Source organism: Alternaria ventricosa (genome assembly GCF_023758065.1).
Source record: "Alternaria ventricosa strain BMP 2768 chromosome Unknown scaffold_22, whole genome shotgun sequence".
Lineage (NCBI taxonomy): Eukaryota > Fungi > Ascomycota > Dothideomycetes > Pleosporales > Pleosporaceae > Alternaria > Alternaria ventricosa.
This window is the reverse complement of record NW_026055702.1, coordinates 55,991-81,831: the sequence shown is the minus strand read 5'-3', so window position 1 is coordinate 81,831 and position 25,841 is coordinate 55,991. Positions and strand designations below refer to the sequence as shown.

Genomic DNA, 25,841 nt, shown 5'->3' with positions numbered 1-25,841 from the left:
AGTCATCCAATCGTCAAGCAGTGGTATACCAAACGCCAATATACTCCAAAGTCATGTATGTTTGTACACGGGTATTTACACGCCCCAAGCGCCAGCGACGGCATTGAGAGCGCCGTCAACAGCCTCCTCAAGGGTCTCGACCCTCAGTCTGAGCGAGCGGTTCTCCTCTCGCTCCTTTGCCAGACGACCCCAAACAGCGGACTGTGCACCGCCCTGGCAATTCGCGCATCCCCATCCGCCTTTCGCGATGTCGACTTTGCCCTCTTGCCTCTGCTCGTATGTACTTCCGCGTTTCAAGGGTTGCGGCTTGCGTCCCTTGGGTGTGATGTCGTGGATGTCGGTGTCGAGAATGGAGGAGCGGTCGGTACCGGTGGGGCTGAGGCAGCTTCTTGAGAAGACGCTTGCGGCATCGGTCTCGGCTTCAGACTCGAAGCCGGAATCGACGCTGATCTCCGAGCCGGACACGCGGTTGTGGCGGCGGGCGTTCTCCTGGCATGGAGCGTGATCGCACTGTGGTGCGCCTCTGATGAGGGCTAGACTCCTCTTACGAGCCGCCTCTTCCTCTTGACGAGCCTTTCGCTCAAACGCAAGATCCTCCATGAGGCCTCGCATCTGCTCGTCTTGCTCAGCTGCCTTTGCCGCCATTGTCTCCAGCTGCATCTTCAAATGCCTTGCTCGTGTCTCGGCCTCGTCAAGCTCGTCATCCTGCGCACTTTGTTCGGCCTGTGCATCTCCCAACGCGGTAGAGAGTTGGCGGTATGCGGTCTGGTAGCGAGAGAGGAGCGCTTCGGCGTTGGTGAGGAGGTCGTGGAAGGACGAGGGTGCCAGTGGATCGGCAGGTCCGTGTGGGAAGAGCGACTGCGAGATGCTCAAGTTGAGCAGCTCATCGTCGGGGTTGTGGTATGTGGGGGACTGCTGTGGAGGGGGTACAGCGGCGTTCTTTTGTGTGGACAGCAGCCATGCGAACTTGCTGCTAGTGGTAGGCTGGCTCGGCGCCTTGCTCGAGGTCTGGGTGTCGTCTGATCGTCTCGGGCTCTGCGATGTGCCCCTCGTAAGGGAAGAGCCGCGGTTGAAGAGGTTGGTCATCATGTTGCTGCCTCTCTGCTCTTCCTCCTCTTCGGACTCAGAGTCGTATTCCTCTCCCGACTCAGAACCAGAATCCGAGTATTCGTCTTGCTGTCCCACACCCAGCGTCACGGGTGCAGAGGAGCCGTTGAACCAGTTCTGGAGTGCCCTAATCTTAGGCTGGCTAGCGCTGGACTCGATAGCGCCTCTGGAGGGGATGAAGCTTGCCAAGGACTTTGTAGGTGAAGATGCTCTTGAAGTATGTTGCTGGATTGTCGATGTTGCGCGATTGAAGTTGTCGAAGATGGTGCCAGTCAATGTCCGCTGATGTGTTCGGCCAGATCGAGGGAAGTCTTCTAGTGGGGAAGGTGCATGTGGGTCATATGCCGTTGCAGTAGTGGGTGTTAAAGCGGAAGGAGGTGGTTGAAGGCCGGTAATGTCCACGTCGTCGAAGCTGTGCACTTGATCGCCGACCACGGGACTCGAGATCTTTCGACTGTGGTTCGAGCGGTGCGTCGCATAAGGGGCCTGAGGCGGCTGTTGGAGCTCCACGTTGTGAGGGGCGTTGCGGCTCATTCCAAACTACAGCCGCTAAAGGACGTCCGGTGCCGGGATTGCAAGAAGGCACGCTGGTCAGCGGGCGAAGAATGCGTCAGTCGCCCAAGGATCGTCGAGCAGATGGATGTTTACGTATGAAACGCGAAAGCAACGGTTTCAATGCTGCTGCTAGGCGGGGTTGTGTTGAGGGTAACCCGGCCAACACTGTCAATCTATCGATAACAAGGCGGAACGAGAGTCGTGGGAAGGTAAAGCGGCGGTCAACGAATGTTTGGCGGTAGAAGTGGTAAGAGACGCAGTAAAATGTGTCACTGCCGGAATAGTGTACCAGAGAGCAAAAAGAGGGTTCAATGTTTCGTGAGCAAAGGGCGAGGTTTTGTCCTCGAGGGCTGTTTCGCGTGGTTGGCAGGAAACAGCGTGGCAGGGAACTAGATTTTGTGAGGCTGGGACGGCTAGCTCGCCCCATCACGTACGCAACGCACACCGCAACACGTAGCTGTCGCTTAGAGAGTCCAATGACGCCTTGCCAGCCAGAATGCTCTAATGCAAGACAGCCTGTAAGCTGCCTTCGTCCCTGTTTGCAAGCCGTTCGGTCTGAGTTCGCGTTTCGAAACATTTCATCGTGCAACAGTTAGCGCACGGCCCAGTACGCGTTGAAATGAGCAGGGAAGGCCTATCTGACGAAGCTCACTCAACAACAGGAGATTCAGCGACTGAGACACTGATCGTGTGTATCCTGTGATTGCGGGATCATACATCTGTCTCCCATCAGTGGAGGTACTCCCACTCGCCCACTGCACTTACCCCACAAATCTTCACACCGAATAATCGCGTACCCTTACAAGTTCACCGCATCTTCTTGTAGCTACACTTTTATTCGAACCGTCTAGCTCTGCGCGAGCAGGTGCGCGTCTTCTGACGTGCCCCACCGCTCCGTTCCGTCTTCGGGCAGTACCACCCAGGGCGCCTTTTCTCGCAGGAATATATGCTTCACGACTTTGGGTGCCACTTCCGTCTTAAGGGTCTCCAGATCGACCGTTGCCATGCACAACCCCAGACCGTCGGGATCGGAGGGATATGACATAGAGATCGGAGCTCCGCAGCCCGTGCAAAAGGTACGTTCCGCAACGGCCGATAGTCTTAGGACTGTGCGCGTATCCGCATGGGTGAAGGAGATGCTGTCTTTGGGAACTTGCGTAAAAGGCAGAAAGCCAGAGCCTGAGACTTGCTGACATGCGCGACAATGGCACAGTGTGATGTCTGAAGGTGCGGCGCTCGACGTGTACTGCACGCCACCGCAGCGGCATCCGCCTTTGAAGACAACGTCATCTTTTATAACTTGTGGCACATATCTCGAACCGTCCGCAGCTAGATGGCACGTTAGTATTGCCTGGTTCAGCTGATTGGGTCACTTACGCCTGCGCGCAATACCAAGGAAGACCGAGTCAATCTCCTCAATCTTTCCATCTATCGCCAACTTCTCCCACTCTTCCTTGTAGATCTTTTGCGCTTTCCTTCGAATGTCGTTGTTCGCAAACGTTCTCGCAACGTCCTTGACAATAACGTTCTCGACGAAGAAGTCGTCCCACTGCTCCATCTCGTAAGTGCGTCGGCCGTATCCCGCTTGACTCTCTACGGTAACAACTTGATCTACCTCCACGCCCGCAGACTCCAGCATCTGCTTCAAGGTGTCTTCTGATTTGCTCCATGAACGATTGTATGGAATAGGAAGTTCCAACCTGCGGGCAACCCTCTCGAGTACCATGCCGGAGACCAAGTTCCTTGGATGTGTCGCATCCATGGCAATGACGCCTCCAGGCTTCAGGAACCCTGCCCAATGCTCAATAGCAGCTTTTGGATCGGGAAACAAGACCAGAGCAGAAGCCACTGTGATGACGTCAAACTGCTTTCCTTTGAGCACTTCCGTCTCTTCTAAATGCAGGACGTCGCCTTGAAGGAAAGTTGTGTTTGCGTATTTGTCTCCTCCTTGGGTCTTTCTGTGAGTAGCGACCGCGAGCATACCAGGAGTGACATCAACTCCGATGACATGCCCTTGTGGTCCTACCGCCTCTGCCTCGCGGAATGTTAACAGCCCGGTGCCACATGCCAGATCCAGTATTTGTTGCCCTGGTTGAATATCGAGATAGGACATGAACCGCCTGGTGAAATCGTTGTGCCAGGTAGCGTCGTAATCCCAGGACTTCGAGTCGTAGAAGCGGATAGCGTCTGCTGCTTGCCGCTCGCCTGACATTTTGGCCGATTTGAAAGTATCGACCGTTGGAGATGGGAGAGCTCTTTTCATATGTACGGTTATGGGGAGGGTAGAGGCGATTGGCCAATGAGCGGTGGGCTGCTTTGAAATCTACACTTGCTTTCAATGTAGCCAGTCAGACTTCACCTCTGCTTCCTTCTCGTTTGATCTAAGATGACGATGATATGACGAACACACACCTGATACTGTTGCGCAGCGCTGTTCGGTTTTATGACTTTCCTCAAGATTTCGTGGACGCTGCTGAAACTCCCGTGAGGCCGCAGGAGGGGTGCCGAAGCCGCGATCACTAGCGCCAGGGTTTCTGGCAAGCGCGACTACGGGTCGTCTTTCCCGCTGCTTCAGGGCTCCTTCCACGTTGCTGTTTTGAACTTTTACCACCATCACCAGAACTCGTTCTCCCTGACCTTAGAACCGTCTCTCGTTCCTACACGCTGCGCATCCATGCGTAAGCTGATTCCCAAAGGTGAACGCGACCTCAAGATAACGCCATATATCCTACTAGGCTAGAGAAAGAGCTCGGAGACAATGTAGCTTTTCGATCTCACCTCTCGCGAACAGCAACAACGATCGCGACCTTGGAAGTCTCTCTGAAATGCGAGACTCATAGCCGTTTCATGCATGTTGCGATACTAGGGGCATGGGCTCCTCCGGTACTAGAACAAACGCAACGGCAGCGGGTGTTGCAGAACTTTGGCACAGTGCCAGAACTGCAAATAACAATGAAGCGCGCGCGACAACTCATCCAGCGTCTCCTAAGAGCCCTTCCACGCTGATACTTGGATGCATAGGTTGCAGTTCTCTTACTTGTTGAGCCCACGGAGGGACCTCTGAGCAGGATGTTGAAGATACAAGTAACAACATGTCTCCACGGATTACTGATCAGAGGTCTACACATAGTGGAATCAATGTCGATCATATACTGCCGGGTGATCTTGCATGGCCGTCGCACAGGCTAAACGGCACTTCAGAAAGAGCCCCACTGCACCCCGCAACGTGGGGAAGCACAGAAATCCGCGATGGCGGTATTAATTTCCATTCAATGGTCGAGCCAGGGCTTCTAGAGTGCACACGTCTTCTTGCGTCCAATCGACTCTCACGTTGTGACGAGGTCCATTTCGATGTCCTGGCATGGCATCCGCTTCACTGCGCCATGCCCATGTGAGTCTACAATACCCGGATTTGAACATAGTTCAGGTGGCCAATTCTCGTTTTGGGAGACACGGCAGGTCATGGGTGTTATAGTGCGAGGCGGTCTCCTCGCGGCTCAAGGGAACTTTCGTACTCCAATCGATGACACCGACTATACAGATGACGACTAATTTTCCCATCAATGAGCTGTCGATGCAGGGAAAGGCTGTGCTACTTGCTGAAGGCAGTACCGTAGATGTTTGCATGAGTTACATGGGAGATGTTGTGTATCCAACATTCTCATGCCAGACTGTATCAATGGCATAATACGAAAACGCAGTATATCATCCTACACGAGTCTCTACTGAATAGCCTCTAGCACTTACACCAGAGATGGGTCTCGCAAATGTAGCAACCATGATACTCTGCTATGGTAACCCCTGCTCAAGCGCGTGGCGAGCATGAAGGAGACCAGCAGGCGCCAAGACGTATTGCCTTTATTGCAGAGCAGTCACGCTACGAAGCTCACTTTGTCATACTCATGCATTCATATAGTGGCTATATTTCCCCGCGGGAACACGGAATGCTTGTGGAGGTCATCGTCACTACATAAGAGACGACAACCCGCCAGCATCATTAGTGTTGGTCCATAAGGTTTACAACATCACCGAATCGCCCACCATGAAATACTCACTCGTCCTCCCGCTCCTCGCTACGACCGTCCTTGCGGCACCGGCTACGGAGAAACGCCAGGACGCGACATGCACTGTCCCAACGACCTTTCCCTCCACCGCCAACTCCAAGTTGCCGAACCCCTTCAAGTTCTTCGACGGAAGGGCTGTTACTACGAAAGCCGATTTCGCATGCAAGAACAAGGAGGTCAGCGCTGCCATGCAGGCACAAGAGCTCGGTGACTTTCCCAAGAAACCATCAAGCGTCACGGCCACCTTCTCTGGCTCCTCTCTTTCCATCACCTCGACTGAGGGAGGAAAGTCGGTTTCCTTCTCGGTCTCCATTAAGAAGCCCAGCGGAACTGGCCCTTTCCCTGCCATCATCGCATATGGTGCTGCCAGTCTCCCAGTCCCAAGCAATGTCGCGACCATCACTTTCAACAACGACGATATCGCTCAGCAACAGGGTGGCAACAGCCGTGGAAAAGGCAAGTTCTTCGACCTGTACGGTTCCAGCCACAGTGCGGGTGCTCTCACCGCCTGGGCATGGGGTGTGGACCGCATCATCGATGCCCTTGAGGCCACTCCTAGCGTTGGCATCGACCCCAAGCGCGTTGGTGTAACTGGATGTTCTCGCAACGGAAAGGGTGCTTTCGTCGCGGCCGCGCTCGTTGACCGTATCGCTCTGGGTCTGCCCCAGGAGTCTGGCTCTGGTGGTGCCGCCTGCTGGCGCATCTCCGACTCTGAGAAGGCCAAGGGGAAGAATATCCAGACCTCCAGCCAGATCGTCGGCGAAAATGTCTGGTTCTCCACGAGGTTCAACTCCTTCAGCACCAAGTCCAACACCCTCGCTACCGACCATCATCAACTCGCTGGTATGGTTGCTCCTCGTGGCCTGCTGGTCATCGAGAACGAGATTGACTGGCTCGGTCCCGTTTCTACTACTGCTTGTATGAAGGCTGGTCGCCTCATCTACAAGGCTCTCGGTGTGCCAGACAACATGGGATTCACTGGCTCTGGCAACCATAACCACTGTTCGTTCCCATCCAACCAGCAGACTGATCTTACCGCGTTCATCAACAAATTCCTGCTCAACCAGACCTCGAACACTGCCAACATCGAGAAGGGCCCGTCTGGTGCCGATGCTGCGACGTACATTGACTGGACTGCACCTACACTCACTTAGGAAATGGGTCTAGTCGTGGGAATATCGCAAAAGAGTAGTGTTGATGTGGGCTCGATATGTACATAGTTGGCATTGAGTCCGTAGCTGAATGACATTTTTGCCAAGATTGTAGCATCTTTAGACTGCCCTGGTCGTAGAACCCTGCCCAGTCTGAACTTGGAGCCAGCATGATTACGCTTTGACTAGATGAATGCGCCGATCAAAAAGCAAAATTCTCCGGGCACTAGAAATTGAGGAGGAGATGTTTTCGGTTGCCTGGCCTTTCGTATATGTGTGTACGCGATAGAATGTCGTTGCAGATGGGTAAACAGAGCGATGGGAGCCTCACACCGTCATTCAGCGCAAATCCAGATTTCTCACCACCAAGGCCTTTTTAGCTGATAGAGTCGCTAGGCAGGCGTAGAGTTAGGTTGAGGCACCTCAGTCCATGATTTAAGCATGCCTGACCGAGATTAACACTGGGAACAGGCCTGGTAGGAAAGGGAGAGGGGTTTGATGTTCGCTGGACTGTGGTAGCAGGTTTAGAGGGGTCGTGGACGTGGCACCCACTCCACTCGTTCCTCCGCCTCCGATGCGGTGGCTTATTCGGCACTAGTCCACGTCAAGCGCGTTGTTTATCTGTCTACCCCACAACCACTGCTTCAGTGAACGTGAATGAAGACGGACGAGGAGGAGTGAAAGCAGCGCAGCAGGACGCCCACTATGCGCTGATTGGCCACAGCCCCAATTGAGCCATCACATGACTGCCAAGCCGCTAACTCGATTGCGACGCAACAACGCTCCAGGCTAGAGGACGTCCCAGCCCGCCGCAGCAGACGTTCAACACCACTCCCGATATCACTCCCAGTTGCGCCCGCATCTCAATATCCCCGCAACACGCTGTCCACGACGCGTATAGCGGTTTCCAACGCTTTTAGAGCGCGCCCGCGCCTTTGCCACCTCCCCCACCGAAATTGCGCGCACCCCCTTCAGCCTCACCACACAACGCGACTCTGCCAACGGCGCACCCCCGAAGGTCTTTCATCGGCTTCATCAACACAACGGCCGCCACCACCACGACGCCGCACGATAATGTTATAGAATCGCTGCACGCGCACCCCATCCCGCCCGCGACTGTCTTTCCCTCATAATTGCGCGACTGCTGCCTACCTCGACCCGCGACCGCGTCGAGAGTCGACATCTCGCATCTTGGCTATCCACCGCGCACCACAACATTTATACTGAACCACCATCACCATGGCGTCGGTTCAAGCCAATCCAGAAATGCCGGGGCAGGGTTCCCTCGCTGCGAACATTACGCGCGAGCAGATTCAGCAGGTCTTCCAGGTACGTACTGCCACTCAACCGCGTGTTCCCTTGCGCCCTGAGCAGTTTCCTTTGCTCGAGAAGCTTACTAACACGGTCTTTAGAGCTACACCCGGATGAAGCAGCAAGGCGTGCCCGAGACCAATCCTGAATTCATCAAGGCGCGCAATCTTCTCACCATGGTGCAGAAGCAAAATCAGTTCCAGCAACAGCAGAAGATGCTACGGCAACAGCAAATGCAGCGCCAACAAGGCCAGATGAACCCCCAAGGCGCACAACAGAACGGCGCCGGCATGGCTATGTCTAACGGCAACAAGCCAGCTGCTCCCACTGAGGGCAAAGTCGCGACGCCTGCGCCTGCCTCGAGCGGCCCTTCAACCACCATCCAGACTGCGACTGCTGGCGGCCAAGCTCCTCATGGCGACGGACAGACCCCCACATCGGCGACGGCTGGTTCAATGCCGCTGAATAAAGATCAACTCCTTATGCTGCGCGCCCAGATTGGAGCTTTCAAGCATCTATCCAAGGGTCTTCCGTTACCCTCTAACATGCAGCAGCAGATCTTTGGTCACCACCAAGCCAAGAAGCCCCAGAACGCTGCCGAGGCGGTAGCTGCCGCCTCTCAGATGCTCGACAATGCCACCCGTGCAGGCAGCGCCTCGAGCGCAAATGGCGGCGCAGTACAGGAAACCCGGACTCTACCTCGTCTTCCCGATACCTTTATCGATCCTTGGAGCAGCGAAGCCTTCCGCGATGTGAACTATATCTCCCACACCCAGCGCAAGAACCGACCATACCTCGCAACCATCATGCCTCAGGGCGTTGATATGGATGCGGTCCAGCAGAGCATGGAAGACATACGTAAGGAGCGCGAAATCCTCCTCTACAACCGTCTCACTGCGAGGAGGGCCGAACTGGAGAAGGTCCACGCAAACATCGGTTCTTGGGATACCAGCAAGACCGATACACCCGAAGATGACGGAAAGGTCAAACTGGCCCTAGTCATTGAGCAGAAGAAGCTTAACCTGCTGGAGAAGCAACGGAAACTGCGGAGAGAGATCGCCCAGCAGATGATCCACGCTGACAACCTTGCCATGACAGCGAACCGAACAGTATACCGACGCCTCAAGAAGCAATCGATGCGCGAAGCCCGTCTTACCGAGAAGCTGGAGAAGCAACAACGCGACGCACGCGAGACCAAGGAGAAGAAGAAGCACCACGAGTTCATCGATGCTATCCGCAAGCACCGCAACGAGTTGCAGGAATCTGGCGCGGCTCAGCGTATGCGTCTGCAGAAGCTTGGTCGTACCATGATCACCACCCACCAGAACATCGAGAAGGAAGAGCAGAAGCGCATCGAGCGCACCGCGAAGCAACGTCTGCAGGCTCTCAAGTCCAACGACGAAGAGACCTACCTTAAGCTTTTGGGCCAAGCCAAGGATACCCGTATTTCGCACCTGCTCAAGCAGACCGATGGTTTCTTGAAGCAACTCGCCGATTCCGTCAAGGCACAACAGCGATCCGCAAACAACTCATACGAGCCAGAGGAGCCCGAAGAGGAGAGCGAAGCCGAGTCTGGTGATGAAGATCGTCCGGGCAAGAAGAAGACTGACTACTATGAGATTGCTCATCGTGTCAAGGAAGAGGTCACAGAGCAGGCATCCAACTTGGTTGGAGGTACCCTGAAGGAATACCAACTCAAGGGTCTGCAGTGGATGATATCCCTGTACAACAACAACCTGAACGGTATTCTTGCAGACGAGATGGGTCTTGGAAAGACTATTCAGACCATCAGTTTGATCACCTACCTTATCGAGAAGAAGCGACAACCAGGACCTTACCTAGTCATTGTACCGCTGAGTACTCTGACCAACTGGACCAACGAGTTCGAGAAGTGGGCACCAAGCGTCACCAAGATTGTCTACAAGGGTCCTCCCAACTCGCGTAAGCAATACCAGCAACAGATTCGATGGGGCCAATTCCAGGTTCTTCTCACCACATACGAGTTCATCATCAAGGACAGACCAGTCCTCAGCAAGATCAAGTGGGTACACATGATTGTCGACGAGGGTCACCGTATGAAGAACGCCGGTTCGAAGCTCAGCATGACCATCACACAGTACTACACAACCCGTTATCGTCTCATTCTTACCGGTACCCCACTGCAAAACAACCTCACGGAACTGTGGGCTATGCTGAACTTCGTTCTCCCTACGATCTTCAAGTCAGCCACTTCCTTCGACGAGTGGTTCAACACTCCCTTCGCCAATACTGGAGGTCAAGACAAAATGGAGCTTACAGAAGAAGAGCAGTTGCTCGTCATTCGTCGTCTTCATAAGGTGCTTAGGCCTTTCTTGCTCCGTCGTCTCAAGCGCGATGTCGAGAAGGATCTTCCCGACAAGACCGAGCGCGTGATCAAGTGCAACTTCTCAACTCTTCAGGCGAAGCTGTACAAGCAACTTGTTACACACAATCGACTCATGGTCAGCGACGGCAAGGGCGGAAAGACTGGTATGCGCGGTCTGAGCAACATGTTGATGCAGTTGCGTAAGCTGTGTAACCATCCGTTCGTGTTCGAAGAGGTTGAGGATGTCATGAATCCAACCAAGGGCACCAACGATCTTCTATGGCGCGCGGCCGGCAAATTCGAATTGCTTGACCGTATTCTACCCAAGTTCCAGGCTACAGGCCATCGTGTCCTCATGTTCTTCCAGATGACACAAATCATGAACATCATGGAGGACTACTTACGGTTGCGAGGCATGATGTACCTGCGTCTGGACGGAGCGACCAAAGCAGATGACCGATCCGATCTGCTGAGGTTGTTCAATGCTCCCGACTCACCATACTTCTGCTTCCTGCTTTCAACGCGTGCCGGTGGTCTTGGACTGAACCTGCAAACCGCCGATACAGTCATCATTTACGACTCGGATTGGAATCCTCATCAGGATTTACAAGCCCAGGATCGTGCTCATCGTATTGGTCAGAAGAACGAGGTCCGCATTCTGCGTCTTATCACTTCCAACTCGGTTGAAGAGAAGATTCTCGAGCGAGCCAACTACAAGTTGGACATGGACGGCAAGGTCATCCAAGCTGGTAAATTCGACAACAAGTCCAAGGATGACGAGCGAGACGCCATGTTGCGTATCATGTTGGAGTCTGCTGAAGCGGCTGAGAGCCTTGAACAAGAGGAGATGGACGATGACGACCTGAACCAAATCATGATGCGTCACGACCATGAGCTGATAACATTCCAGGAGATGGATAGGAAGCGTGCGGCTGAAGATCCATATGGTCCAGGTAAGCCGCTCGGTCGCTTGATCGGTGAGAGCGAGTTACCCGACATCTACCTTAACGAGGAGGCGCCCATTGTCGACGAGAAGGATGACACACCAGCTGGTCGTGGCGCTCGAGAGCGTACTCGCGTCAAGTACGATGACGGTCTTACCGAGGAGCAGTGGTTGGAGGCTGTCGACAACGACGAAGACACTATCGAAGCTGCTATCGCCCGCAAAGAAGCCAAGGTCGCCAAGCGGGGTAGGAAGAGTGGCGGAGCGCGTGACGAGGATTCGCCTGTGCCTTCACGTGCTAGTTCAGAAGAACCCATGCCGAAGAAGCGAGGTCGTAAACCCAAGGCTGAAAAGCGCAAAGCTGACGAAGCCTCTCTCGACGTTGACCTCGCACCTCGGAAGCGCGGTCGACCTGCTCCAGCCAAGGACATGTTGCTTCCTGACCAGCGAGCGTCGCTTCAGAAGGTTGTCAATGTTGTTTACGAAGCTCTCAACGATCTGGAAGAGGAGTCGCAAGACCCGAACATTCCCAACCGCGGTATCATCGACCCATTCATCGAACTGCCGGACAAGTGGGACTACCCAGACTACTACCAGCTGATCAAGAACCCCATCTGCATGAAGCAGATCGAGAAGAAGATCAACAAGAAGGAGTACCAGTCTGTGAAGCAGTTCCGCCAAGATCTTGGATTGTTGTGTAACAACTGTCGCACATACAATGAGGACACATCGCTGCTCTTCCAAGACGCCAACCTCATCGAACAGACCGCACTTGACAAGCTCCGTGAAGCAACCGCGGAGTTCCCAGAATGGCAAGATTACGACGACGGTGGCAGCGTGCACGGTGGTCTTAGCACAATGACAAGTGCAGTTGGGACACCACGAGCTGGCGTTTGAAAAAACGTAAGTTGCACCATTACACACCATACATTGAGCATCTACTAACAGTACTAGATGACAACACACGTCCTCAAACACGACCGCGTGACACTGAATCACCTTATACCTTCTCTACATGTCGTTTATTGCCACACTGTATAACTTGCAAAGACCTGGACGAAAGAAGATTGAAGAAAGATTCCATTCCAGGCATTTCAATTGCGCGCTTACACGGTTTTTCGTCGCTCCCACACCACATTCGGGCGCGGCTTTTCCCCCCATGGTTTTAAGATGCTTGATTGAGTAACACGATTTTGGGGTTCAAGGGGGGGATTTTCTGTTCTTTTCAGAGTGGAGTTTGATGCATGCATGCATGGCTATTGTAGCTAGTGAAAGCTTAGTTTGGCTCGTCTGCCTCTAGATAAAAGGGCAGTTTGATGGGCCGAGAGAGGGAAGAATGTGATTGTTTGCATTCATTTTGTTGCGGTTTGCTTGGTGTGATGGGTTGATGTCCATGGCATTCTAAGTTATGCAGTCACCAATCCAATGTATATCCCAAATTCTACACCTCCGAGCATCTGACAGCCACCAGCGTCTCATGCTGTTATGCAACCTGCTGCTCATCTATGCCTGCTCCGCATTCCACTTGACGCAGTCCTGGAACTTGACGCCCGAACCGCCAAAGATATCCAGTGCGCTGCCAATGGTAAGATCCACCTTGCCCTTGCTCAGCTTCTTCACCAGTTCTAGATCTTCAATCGACCGGCCTCCACCCGCATACGTGACGGGTATGCTGCACCATTCCGCCAGCTTGGTAACGAGTTTGTGGTCGATACCGCGTTGCAGGCCTTCGACGTCGGCGGCGTGGATGAGGAACTCGCTGCAGTGGGGTTCGAGGAGGAATATCGATTCTATTTGTGTTGGTTAGGTGTTGTGCTGAGGTAGTGGAAAAGGGATTAGGTATGTTGTACTTACCCTGGTTCAACTCAAAATCGGTGATGGTCTGCCACTTGTTCGTCGCAACGAACCACTTGTCGTCTTTCCTTCTGCAGGAGAGGTCGATGACGAGTTTTGTTTTGTCGTTGTCGAGGGCTTGGAGGACGGCGCGGAGGCGGTCCATGGAGAAGGTGGAGGAGGGGAAGAGGTACGATGTTATGATTACCTACTGCGCGTCGATTAGTTCAATCTACCTTTCATGACAGTGCGCGTCTTGTTACGGGGCAAAGCTCACCTTATCCGCGCCTCGTTCAATCCATTCAGCCGCGTTCTTCTCGGTGATCCCGCCGCCGACTTGCATGCCGCCTTTCCATGCTTCCAATGCTTCTTGCGCTGCTTGGTCGTTTCCCTGGCCGAGCATTATGACGTGTGCGCCTGTTAGGTCATGTTGTTTGTATAGGTCGGCGTAGAAAGCGGAGGGGTGTTCGGAGGTCCAGTTTGTCTTTAGGACGTCGGGAGTGGTTGTGTTGAGCGTTCCGCCGACGATTTGCTTGACGCTTCCGGCGTGTAGGTCTATACAAGGGCGGAAACGCGTCATCTTGCGATATGTGTGGCTGTTGTGATGGTGGTGTTGCGGGGGAGGGGTCGAGTGAAAGACGGAGGTCCGAGCGAGCATTTGGCGCTAAGAATTTCCCAGGTCGAACTTTTGGATCGCCCCGGCTTGCGCCCAGCACAAAACAACACAACGACACGATAATGGCACCCGCACTCGGAAAACGGAAGCGCATAACGCGCAAAGAATTCGAACAACCGTCGCGATCACCTTCTCCCTCTTCCGGCTCGGGCGACGACTCCGGCGCAGAAGATCTCCAGGCGATATTCCGGCGCGCATTCGAAGCAAAGTTCAAGCCTCTGCCGGTAGAGCCTAAGAAACCGAAGATAGAGGAAGCGCCCGTGGAAGATGAAGCAGAGGAGGAAGAGGAATCGGACTGGTCAGGCATAAGCGACAACGAAAATGACGTCGAAGTCATCGAGTATCAAGACCCAACGCGCGAACTCGACGAGACGGAACGGGCAGAGATGAAAGCCTTCATGTCGTCGAAACCGCCCACCTCAGCATCCACCACGACATCAAAGAACACCACCACGAAGAAGAAGCAAAACGACGACGCCGACCCCAACGAATCCTCCATGCTAAAAAACGACATGGCCCTCCAACGCCTCCTCCGCGAATCCCACCTCCTCTCCGCCTCCTCCTCCGGCACCTCCACACCCACCCTCGTCGCAACCGGCGCCGCACGCCACAAATCACAAGACCTGCACCTCCAAGCGCTCGGCGCCAAAGGCTCCATCTTCACACAGAAGAAGATGCCCATGGCACAGCGCAAACACATGATAGACAAAGCGCGGACAACGGAAGAGAAGAGGCGGGCGGATGCAAAGGAAGCGGGTATTGTGCTAGAGAGGGAGAATAGGGTGATTAAGAAGGGGCCGGAGAAGAAGAGGGAGAGGGGGGTTGGCGGGCCTAGTATAGGCAAGTTTAGGGGTGGGACGCTGAGTTTGAGTAAGAAGGATGTGTTGAGTATTACGGGGAGTGGGAAGAAAGGGAAGAGTGGAAAGGGGGGTGGGAAGAAGGGGAAGAGGTGAGGTAGAAGGAAGGTTGAGATACCCGATATGATTCATGCGACGAAAACGATACTGTTCTTGAGTTACCGGTTTTGAGTTTTCAAGATGCCTTACTACACATAAGGTAGCTTCTCACCCTACTTTTCGAGCATAGTGAATGCCGACCAAGAATGAAAACATCGTTTTCACAACAGACCGGAGGAGGCAACAACCAAAGTCAAAGCTTAGGGCACAGTAGTCAAGTACATGAGACTTGCAGCTTTGAGTTTGTTCATAACGGCCTGACACTGCTTCCACTACGAGATCAATCCACTGGAATTGCTCCTCAACTCCAAGCGGACTGAACCAATAAGGCGTCATTTCAAGCAACTTCAAATCCAACGCTATGGAGGCGTCACTATCTTCTTCGAAGGCAGCCTGCTCATCTACCCAAGACAAGCCGTTCCGATTTCTGGACCTTCCCGCAGAGTTTCGATATATGGTCTACGAGGAAATCGAGACCTCGACATGCCACTATCGACTCAAGGATCCGTCTTTCAAGTCCAAGTCTGAAGACCAAACAACGCCAGCATCATACATAACACTCGTTGTCAAGAGCCTGCCAGTCGCCCTATTAGCAACTTGCCGTCTGATCCATGAAGAAGCAACACCTTCCCTCGCCCCCAAGCTAGAGACGCTACGTGGTGAACCCTCACACTTCATTATCGACTCGACGAGCTTTCATAGCTTCAGCAACAGTTACAACAGTATTGGTACGATGCTTGAGCAGCATGAGTATGATAGCAGTACACGCAAATGGTATAGCGCTGGTGCTGGCAAAGATCCTAAAACCTGGATCCCGCGTTTTATCGACATAGGAGGTCGTAGCCTGCGAGAAAGCCATATTTTTATACATGGCGGTACGAAGCATACTGCTTATACTGCTGTCGTCGCATTCTGCAGAAAATGCCTTGAGGCCCGAAGACGTCGATTCACTACAAAGACAGTGATGACCGTTCGTTGTCGTCTTGGGTCGTCAGCAAATCTCCTCGGTGACTTGGTATTCAACACGTGGCTTCAGGATCGGGCGAAAGATGGCTTGGAATTACACCTCAGTGGATACGACCACGGGGATGTCTTGACTCTATTGCGAGCTTATCCGATGGTAGCACCCGGTCCCGGTGCCGATCCGCTTTGGCAGGTCAAACAGATTTCGGATGGGGAGTGGAAGATAGTGTCGGCAAGGGACTGCACTGTTGATGTGGATGGAGAGGGTGTAGCATAGCCCAATACTGTATGTTCAGAGAGTCGATTTGCCTAAGTATCACAAGGATGGGTGCTTGAGTAGGATTGAAGTGGGGATCGGACAATTGATGGAGGACTCAGAAGGATATCATCTCTGTAATTCCTCTGTGATCAGAAAGGTGATGTAATAGTTCTTCACGGTAAACATACACGACATTTGTATCATCGATGGTGGTTATATACAAGATAACACGCTGTTACACATACACACTCGAGAATTCATAGTATGCAACTGTAAAACATGCTTGTGCAGCGTAAACCGGGTAACACATGTCGTACAAGTCATTTCATGAAGGATGTCGCTCTGATTTCCACCCACTTTACCTCCTAGTACTGCGATAACCTAGAGCGAGCAGCACCTACTCATAATTTCCGCAACACATACCATTCTCACACACAAGGATGCTCTCGAACAAGAGCAATTGCAATCATCAGAGACATCAAGTTTCTCCACCACACTCCAACTTTACAATTACCACCAACCACCACGGATACACATATCCAGCCCCAACTACCCGAATTACGAATTACTCGACATAGCCGCGCATTACTCGACCTCGGGAGAGAAGGAACCAACAACTTGGTTCACAAACCCTACGCATATGACGATCGACCCGTACCAAACCCGCGGCCCCATCAGCCCACCCCAAAATACACCTCACGCCCGCCCCGTAAAACGACCCGTCGCAACATGATTCCCAGCGTGTATCGCCTACTCCGTGTGGACCCAACTACGCACAAGGCCATCACAAGACTATCTGCCCTATAATCCCGCCCTATAACCCACCCCGCGCTTAACCTGCCCTCTTCAAGCCCCAAACTATCCACCTAGCGTACCAAACACCGCACGTTTGCGCCGTTTTTTTCGCTGGTAGACGTCAGCCCTATCTCAGGTAGTCACTCCGATAGCTTATCGGGCTAGCAATAGGCGCGAAATTGTATCTAGACGTCATGTCAAGCTGACTGGCGCCCCGGAGATCTGCTGCGCGTCCCAATCATCTGTCGTTGCGCTTGTTTTGGAGCCAAGTTGTTCGAGAGAGGGGGCTAGCAAGCGAGGTTTGGATGGAGCGGTGGTTTAAGGTGGGTTTTGGCTCGTCGCTTGTTGGCTTCCGCGGTTGAGATTGGGTTGGGCGCTTAGGTTAGAGTATCCCTCATGGTGGGGATGGAGGGTGCATAGGCTGAGTGGTTGACGGGTGCGTTGGCGGTAGGGCTACCGGTGAAAGTGGATGAGTTCGTTCCTTTGCGTCGGGGCGGACGGTTGGTGGGAATTGTGGACTAAAGATGAGTTATTTGGAAGGTTTCAAGAGACGGAGAATGATTCTTTTCAACTGCAACGATGATAGGAAGGGGAAAGGTGTTGAGATATTAAACTATTCTGCATGCGAACATCGTCTCTTGGATGTATGTAAGTGATGACTGTATGACTTCAACGATCAGTAAACACTCCTCTCAGAGTGAGGCTTCCTAGATCGCATCTTTGCGGTTCTTAGCATTACTAGTCGAACTTGGTCTCATGATGTACGAGCGCGTTCTGAGTAAGCAAAGGTCTCACCCGTGCTACGTTCATGTGCTACTAAATAAGAGCTAATATTCCCACTATCAAGCGTTTGGTATTAGGAAGTCCCATCTATCTTCGGAATAACGGGTGTGTCTCGGATAAAGTTCCAACGATTGCGCTTGTAACCAGATCTCTTCCTGTAGCTCTGTTAGCGTACCTGTCGCTTGATGCACGACGAAGCACGATAGATGATTCTCTTCAAGCTAAGAACTCAGTAAGAGGCTGCAAGGTGACTCGTCAACTGAGATGGCTTGTGGGCCTGCATAGTCTGATAGACCGGACTGAAAGAAAAGTCTGGCAGATGTTGGCACTAAGAGAATTGCGATGCGCTCAGGGTCCATATGCTTTGCACGTTCGATACCAGAGTTTTTGGACGCTGACTACGCTGATCTCTCAATTTTGATGCTCAAATGTGCGTCCTAGATTGGACGCGCCAGATGCGCTTGTGCGGGTAAGTTGCAAGTTCTGCACTCGATGAAAATCGATATTGATGCCCACAAGAAAAGTGTAGTGAGCGCTATTGTGGCAGCTACGGACTAGACGGTAAAGCGTGAGAGTAGCGAGTGTAAGTCAGGTAGCTAGGACGTAGTAGAGATTATGAATTAATGTAAGTTATGTATTCTCTAGTGTCTAGTATTATCTTAGAGGTATTAGGCATTAGAATATACTAATTAATTTATTTAGTCTTTATAGTATAATTTACTAAATCTTCTATATATTCTATACTTTTATTTCTTTATTTATTTCCTAGTTAGCTCTCTTCTTAAGCTTATAGTTTAAGTACTTAGTAAGTCTAGTAGTTATAAACTTTATTTTTTAGACTTATAAGTAACTATAACTAAATATTAAGTATAAAAGTTATAGCTTTATTTCTAAGTATAATAATAGTATTTTTATAAAGAGCTTTAAGCGTAGTAATCTTTTTAAGTATAAGTAATTTAATATTACTTAAGTATATTAACTATAATTTACTTAGAATATAAGTAAAGCTAATATAAATACTAATTATAATAATTAAGTCTTAGTATTAAATGTACGTATTTACTAAGCTAATAATCTTAGTATACATAGATTAAATTTATTACTTAAAGTAAAAGCTAAAGTTTAATACTTATATAATAATAGTTTTAAACTTATTAGTACTAAAGTAATTAGAATTAGTAAAAGTAGTAAATACTATAGTAAATAGTAAATATAATAATAATAGTAAAAATTTTATAGTAATAAAAAAGAGTTAAGTATAGCTTACGCAAAATTTCTACTTTTAGAAATAAGTAACTATAGTATTATAGAATTTATACTTATAGTTCTGCTGCCTCCGCTCTTATAGAATACATATTAAGATTACTACTTAAAACCCTAACAGACACCTAGTGAGTTATGTATTGGCGCGTGGTAGCCAAAGGGCTAATGATGCCCACAAACTGACCATATCGTTTGTTGTTCTAGTCTGGAAAATGGGTTGTAGCCTCTTCAAAGAGGGCAAGAATGCCGAGCACATGGGATAGTCTTCGAACCAAGTCGAGAATTGGATCATCGCGCATGTACGATCGTAGGAAGATTTGAATGGTCAGTTCCGTGAGCGATTAAGCCCAAGATGCATCCTTGGATAGGATTGGAAATCGGAATGAGAAGTATTGGGATGCTGAGTTGAAGGGAGATGATGCAATCTAGTCCAGGACATGTGCCTCTTTGGGATGTGTAATACTGTATACCTTACCGCTAGGTGCATCTATTTGAACGAAATGAAGAGGCATATCTCCCCAAAGACCCTAGTACTGAGGGTCTTGATATGGAGGACCGCTAGAGCAGCATGGTGAAAGGGGTGAAACAAGTAATCTGTACGCATCAAAGTAGTGCGAACTTTAGTTCCTGAGTGGAGAGTCAGATGCCTTCGCTGCATGCAGGAAATATGACAGGACAGACAGGAACACCGATCAGCTTTTCATCTCTTGCGCTTAACTGATCGTATACGCTGACAAGCATGGGTGTCGAACGGCAATGAGTCGTAACGAGGCCTTCCATTAGAGGCTGAGCAAGATTAAAGTTCTAGTGGCGATGGACTCTTGGTAGAATGTTCAGCTTCATTTCAGCGTCGTAATGCTGGGAACCCTCGATCGGTGGCGGCGGGGGCGGTGGCGATCAACATGGACTGGGAAAGGGGGATCTCAGCACAGTGATCTACTCCATTCTTTTGCAGTTCGCCATGCAGAGAAGGCCTATTCCTGGGAAAGAAGGGTGCAGACGCGTCAATGAGGCGTGCCCTGAAACTCCTCCAGGATGGCAGGCGACCTGAATAGGCCAAAGCGACACTCCTGCAGCTTCACAGAGATCCAGTCGGATCTGTCGCGACTGCGTACATCTGTGTCATGTGGCAGGTCTGTACCTGTCTTTGCTCGCCTCTATCGATGGAGGTGGTCTGTTACGTGATGCGCGTCTGCCGTCGGCTATTGCGGGAGCTCATCGATCGCGGGTCTGGCATCGTCCTGGCATCCTGCGCGTACATGACGGCCTCGCCGGAAACCCCACGCGTTATGCCACGATATGTGTCGAGTGATTCCCAGCGCCAGAAGCGTCAGCTTGCACCGTTGATAGATCTATCGGCCTGAAACTTCGGTTGGTCGGTACATTGCAAGCTACCGAGATCTAGAGGCACGGCTGTCATGCAAGATTGACGAAATGCGGAAGCGGAAGCGGGCAGGCTCACCGATGAAGATCTGGCGGGATGTCAGAAAAGGGCCGAAGACATGCGATGGATTCATCGTGAATAAAGGAGCAAGATCTGATTTTTCTTTTCCCATCGTGTGTGTGTGGGAGAACTGCTGGTTGGAGTTGGGGAAGCGGCCAGCGGGGCGGACTGGGTATTTGGGAAGGGCCGAAGAGCTGCCGAAGTATCGTTGAGATGCCGCTCGGGAGCCCGCCACAATGAGCGCGGGCACCCTGGAGTCTCCAGACAACCCAAAGGGCAGCATTCATTGGTGGGTGTGTTGGCCGGCAGCAAGTGGCTTCGCGTAATCCACACTGCGTCCCTGGTGGCGTCTTGAATCGCGCCCGCCCTATCAGATCCCCTCAGAGCCGAAGGCGCAAAGACACAGCAGCTCGCCAATCTGGAACAACGACGGCAGTATCTGGTCTGAGTGAAGGAGGTTCTTACCCCCTCTGCGATGTCCGTCACCCCGCCATCTTGGACTTTCCAGTCCGTGGACAATGTTCTGCCTTGTTGCGACAAGAGGTACGCTAGAGCTAGCACGGTTCCGTTTCGAGCGCTGTGCATGATCCTTTGGCGGGTACAAGGTGCCGTGCCCTAGATCTCAAGAGCACGGAGCGGTACGTTCTGATCGGTGGGGCGCATCGAAATACCTCGCCGACCACTCTGATACCCACTGCGCTGCGCGACTGGTGATGTTGTTTACTAACCATCACTGGAGACGAATAGATGGAATCGGTCATGGGACAAGATGATGCGTTACAGAGAGATGGAACAGGATTCAGGAGCGCTGTAGCACAATCAGCGCTGCTGGTGTCAAAATCTGTCAGTTCATACTGGTCATACGATACCCGGTGGACTGGCTAAGCCGAGATACTCATATGCCCTCCACATACCGAGTTTCAATTTTGGCTTCGTCCTTGAAGAGCTCCAAGTCCTATCTTGCAGCTGGCGGATTTCCGAATAATTACAAGTGGTCAGCCGCGGCAGCGGCCACAGCAGCAGCTCCATGCTTCAGACATGACATCTCATGTCCACAGACACGACTCGATCGCTCGCTGACGCCATTTCATCGACCCGCTGTTGCGGAACGCTCAGGTACATCGCTATCGGGTTTTCAGATCCTGCAGGTCGCGATAAAACGAGTTAGTTTCAATCAAGCGATCCTGGAAGTTCATGCGCCCCCTTGTCGGTCCAATTCCATAGTGTCATCATCGCTTTCCGATTATACCCTCAGGATCCGGCCTTTCACGCCAAGCTAATTAGCGTGTAGTCGGTGATGCATCAGTGCATGGTTCTAAATGCAGATTGCCCTCCGCGGGCGCAGGGGCGAAGAAGGCGCATCAGATCTGATGAAGACTCCGATACGAACGGGCAGGGAAACTGACTCGAGCTTCACACCACTACATACCATCACATCGTGGCTGGAGATTGAGCTTCTTGAGATGCTGCGCTTACTATGCAGCATTACCCAAGGTTTGCCCAGAGACAAGATGACACCATGTAATGATATGCAACTTGTACGTAGTGATCGTCCACTAGGTTACTGAAAACATCCGACGTTAAGCATCATTGCGCTACCATCTTCGGATGCACGTAAGCTTGTAGCGTACCAGACTCTTCTAGACCGATTTACCGCTATTTCGAGATTCCGCGAAGAGGTTGGTGTTGAGTTGGCGACACTTTGCAATCGCTTGCCATCTCACTTGTCTCGGAAGGCGAGCGATGCACGATCTGAAGGCGACGCCACTGAGATATAGTGTGTTTGATCACCAAGATCGATGTCTTCTGGAAGGCGATCAGAGTGGCGAGATACAGCAGATCTGCGTGAGAGGTGTGAGTGCTCGAAGCAAAGGTATGCCGGTGGCAGTTCCCTACGGTGAAGGGTTTCTGCCGGGTTATTCCAGGTATCGCAGCGTGATGTAACATGTTGAGGGCCCAAGAGCAGGATATTCACTGCTAACGGTACATAGGATTCAATCGCTGTCGGTGTATATCAGACCGGCTTATGTGCCTGTCCATGGTTAGCTTTGGCGCCTGCATTGCATCGGCATTGCTGGATGCTACTACCGAGTTTGGCATGCGCCTTGCCATCGCTATTAGCCGCTGCTGTTTTACGAGCATCCTACGCTTTTCCCCCTGCCAGACATGCCTTCGTACTTGCGGTGAGTGTTGGTCAAGCACACAATGCTGCAACATGATTGCGACTACTGCACATGTGGTTTGAGGTTTTGACCGGTCTCCAAGATTGTAAAGTGCAGTAGCACCCAGTCAACAACTTTGAGATGTCTGGCGGTCAAGCTCAAGTGCATCGTTGGCATTGCTTCAAGGGAGAGTGCCGCAATGTCGCAGATTGTCTAGAGTGAGCGGTGGTTGGAGTACCAATGAGTAGTTGTATGAGATCAGCCTATTTGAACACCGCATGGTACATGCCGAAGCAGAATGCTAACGTAGAACGGCTGTCTAAAATGAACCGCGAAGATTCCATCCAAGATGATCCAATGAGTGGTACTCAGCAGACTGCCAAAGTACCTTCCGCCTACGGCTGGTACCGGGACAATGAGACTGAAGGGCAGCTTGAGGGTGAAGCGCCGGTAGCGATGCTTGTCGGTCTGTTAACGATCAAGGTTTCGAAGGAGTAGTCTGTGAGCTAGGCACACCGTTAAGCGGCAGCTTGGTGGCCTCTCAAGATGTGATCAACAGTGAGCCCTGGATTTCGTGGAGGGTTGTGTCTCCCACACTCGCATACAATGCGGTGTAGCTACGCGAGTACCAAGCCATGTGGAAGCATTCAGGGGATTGTACAGAGAGCTGTAACTGTACGGCGATGTTGAACACGATCTGATGGCGATGGCAGGGAACATGGTTGATGAAACACATCAGCGGCCCCGGGGAAGCGATCGGGCCTATCCGTTTGGTTATTGACATTCGCGGCTGACCTGTACGCCTAACCAAGGTGGGTCTGACAGGACGAACTGTGCGTCTTTGGCCCGCGGACCCAGGATCTGTGTTCGGTTAGCGACACGCGCATACATGCCGTCATTTGGCTAGCATAAGGTTCAGACGAACCACTCGCTTCACTAAGGATTTGACCTCTCGTGAAGCGGACACTAACACAGACAGACGATTATACGGCGATCACAGCCCAGTATCACCGAACAAGGACCGCGGATTGCTGCCGCTGGTTCCGTGCGCCGCCGCCGCTGCCGTCCGCATAGCCAACGTCTGTCATCAAAGTATCGACGAGCCGACCGCGGATGGGTAGCGCGAATGATAGGTTGCCTCGAGATATATATGGCGACCATTGAAGAATAAGTGGTTCGGCTTGTTGCTCGTGGGCAAAAGATTGGGTTCTTGGCCGTATCTCGTATCCTTACAGAAGCCGCTCGAAGAAAGACAGAGATTGCATGCTCCTTACACGTCTCGGTAAACGCATGTGTTCTTGCACTGGAGCACTCAATGGTGGTCCGTCATCGTTTGGAGATGAAAGAGCGAGATTTGCTGTCCCATGATGGTGTCCAGCACTTGTTTGAGGCTACTGCAGGTCCACGATTTCGGAAGAAGAACTTCTTAGTATTGCAACCCCTCCAAAGCTCACTGACCAGCACCAAGCGCTTTAACCCAAGGACGGACAGTCACTCTCGAGCCACGCGGCTCAACGAAACCCTGGCCTTCGGATCTTTCTGTCCCAGTATGCGAGGTTGAAGCCATCGCGCTCTAGTCGAAATGCCGTAAGGGCCCGCGCGGGTGATCCGGTGAAGACATGCAACGCGATTGCTACAACCATGCACAGACATATGCCACACAGATTGGTTGCATCTTAATGTCAACCTATCTGGGGTCGATCACCAAGTCCGAGGGATGGAAGATTAGTGCGCTTGTCTAGGAGAGGTACAGGCCGACCGCTGCCATCCAGCATTCAGCTCTGCTCGCACAGTAGGGATACCCTGAAAGGAACCAACTGACAGCTGGCCAGTGCTGTCAAGGAGGAGCGGAGGGACGGAAGGGCGGCCATGCCATCTCGGTATGTTGAAATCCCGTGGTCGCCTACGCCGCTGCTTAGCATGTAGATCAAGAACACGATCTGATGCCCCTGCAGCTGTTTGATCTCGTATCAGCACTGGCTGGTGATTTCAAATACATCGAGAGAAAACGGTCGTCAATCGGGCTATCTTAGATCAGACATATTAGTCTGGTCGATACGGGAAACCTGACCCGCTTAAAGATCCGGGCGCGTCGTTTGAAGTTGAAATCCAAAGATGGCGTTTTGGCTTGGGGTATAAGAGATCGTAGTACTAAAAGCCGTTGGTGGCAGGTCTAATGGCGCAATAGAGACTGTGCATACATCGGGAAGCGCGTGCCGTACATTAGTAGTACATAGCGTCACTCTAGAGACGTCGGCGACCGGGACGCCACGAGAGTCCTGAACTCATTGTTGGGCCACAGGCTGTGGCGGGTAACAATAAATGTGATCGCCCGTAACGCAGGGGCGTCAATAGCAAATATACACCTGCCTAGGTAGGCGGGATTATGGGTACCTTTGGCAAGATTGAGGACGGAGCAATGTAGCTGAGAGGATACAAGATGAAGGGACCCAATAGTTTGGGAAGGTTCCAAGTAACCGGTCGAGTGGGATGAATGTCTTACTGCAAGATTGCCGTAATCGCGTGAGCAGTTATTCGGGGGCTAGTGCCGAGTTTGGCTTAGCATGCGACACACGTGACCTTGAGCTCTCCGCTCCTTCGCCGGCGGAGACCCTGTGAGAACCGTGATGCTATTCCAGCGCGTCGATCATAAAAAACACCATCGAAGTCGACAACCACATCTGCACCGCAATTGCGACTGTTTTCAGCTCCGACCACCACCATGGTCGACCTCATAAGCCTTGAAACAAAGCCGAAGTGGGGCGGCATACCCGTCTGCTTCCCCGATGACAAGCTGGGTCTCCCATACAGACTAGGGCACGTCAAAATCTAACCAGTGCTGCGTCCGGGCGCCGCCATTTATTACCTAAGGCACTTCGGGTTTGAGACGTTCCATTCGTAGGTGGAGGTAATGAGAGTGTGTGGAAACACCGATGATTGGCGAGAGGGCTTCATCATGGCCCGTCAACGCCCCGGGAAGAAGCGTCGTCCGCCACGCCGCCGTCGATTATCGGACGCAATAGCGCGTATCTGCACCCACGTGTGTAGGTACGGAAGACAAGGAGTCGCGCTTCACACTACGCCGACGACCCAAGAAATTGCCAGCCACGATAAGCCCGCATGCGAGGATCCTCACTGGGATTCCGGCCTGGCCCAGACGAGAACTCGTACCTCGTCAAGCAATTGCGCAAAGGGCTATCCGCCTCATTTGGTCATTTTGAAGTCATGCATG

At 52.0% G+C, this 25,841-nt stretch overlaps 6 protein-coding genes across 6 annotated transcripts; 3 read left to right on the top strand and 3 right to left on the bottom strand.

Annotated features, from left to right (window-relative positions):
* Positions 1 to 75: 75 nt before the first annotated feature.
* J4E93_009487 (uncharacterized protein) lies at positions 76 to 1,641 on the bottom strand (the record flags this gene model as incomplete). The annotated part of the gene is made up of 1 exon (XM_049347379.1): positions 76 to 1,641. The coding sequence occupies one exon, from the start codon at positions 1,639 to 1,641 to the stop codon at positions 76 to 78; it is 1,566 nt and encodes a 521-aa protein (XP_049195385.1).
* An 868-nt stretch (positions 1,642 to 2,509) lies between these two features.
* J4E93_009486 (uncharacterized protein) lies at positions 2,510 to 3,874 on the bottom strand (the record flags this gene model as incomplete). Its single annotated transcript, XM_049347378.1, has 2 exons — positions 2,510 to 2,991; positions 3,040 to 3,874. The coding sequence occupies 2 exons, from the start codon at positions 3,872 to 3,874 to the stop codon at positions 2,510 to 2,512; spliced, it is 1,317 nt and encodes a 438-aa protein (XP_049195384.1).
* Positions 3,875 to 5,704: 1,830 nt separating this feature from the next.
* On the top strand, positions 5,705 to 6,880 carry J4E93_009485 (uncharacterized protein; the record flags this gene model as incomplete). The annotated part of the gene is made up of 1 exon (XM_049347377.1): positions 5,705 to 6,880. One exon carries the CDS (start codon positions 5,705 to 5,707, stop codon positions 6,878 to 6,880), a length of 1,176 nt encoding a protein of 391 aa, XP_049195383.1.
* Positions 6,881 to 8,116: 1,236 nt separating this feature from the next.
* Positions 8,117 to 12,372, top strand: J4E93_009484 (uncharacterized protein; the record flags this gene model as incomplete). Its single annotated transcript, XM_049347376.1, has 2 exons — positions 8,117 to 8,206; positions 8,290 to 12,372. The coding sequence occupies 2 exons, from the start codon at positions 8,117 to 8,119 to the stop codon at positions 12,370 to 12,372; spliced, it is 4,173 nt and encodes a 1,390-aa protein (XP_049195382.1).
* Positions 12,373 to 12,978: 606 nt separating this feature from the next.
* HIS7 (Histidine biosynthesis bifunctional protein hisB) lies at positions 12,979 to 13,888 on the bottom strand (the record flags this gene model as incomplete). Its single annotated transcript, XM_049347375.1, has 3 exons — positions 12,979 to 13,265; positions 13,330 to 13,516; positions 13,586 to 13,888. The coding sequence occupies 3 exons, from the start codon at positions 13,886 to 13,888 to the stop codon at positions 12,979 to 12,981; spliced, it is 777 nt and encodes a 258-aa protein (XP_049195381.1).
* Positions 13,889 to 14,046: 158 nt separating this feature from the next.
* Positions 14,047 to 14,937, top strand: J4E93_009482 (uncharacterized protein; the record flags this gene model as incomplete). Its single annotated transcript, XM_049347374.1, has 1 exon — positions 14,047 to 14,937. The coding sequence occupies one exon, from the start codon at positions 14,047 to 14,049 to the stop codon at positions 14,935 to 14,937; it is 891 nt and encodes a 296-aa protein (XP_049195380.1).
* Between the last annotated feature and the right edge of the window lie 10,904 nt (positions 14,938 to 25,841).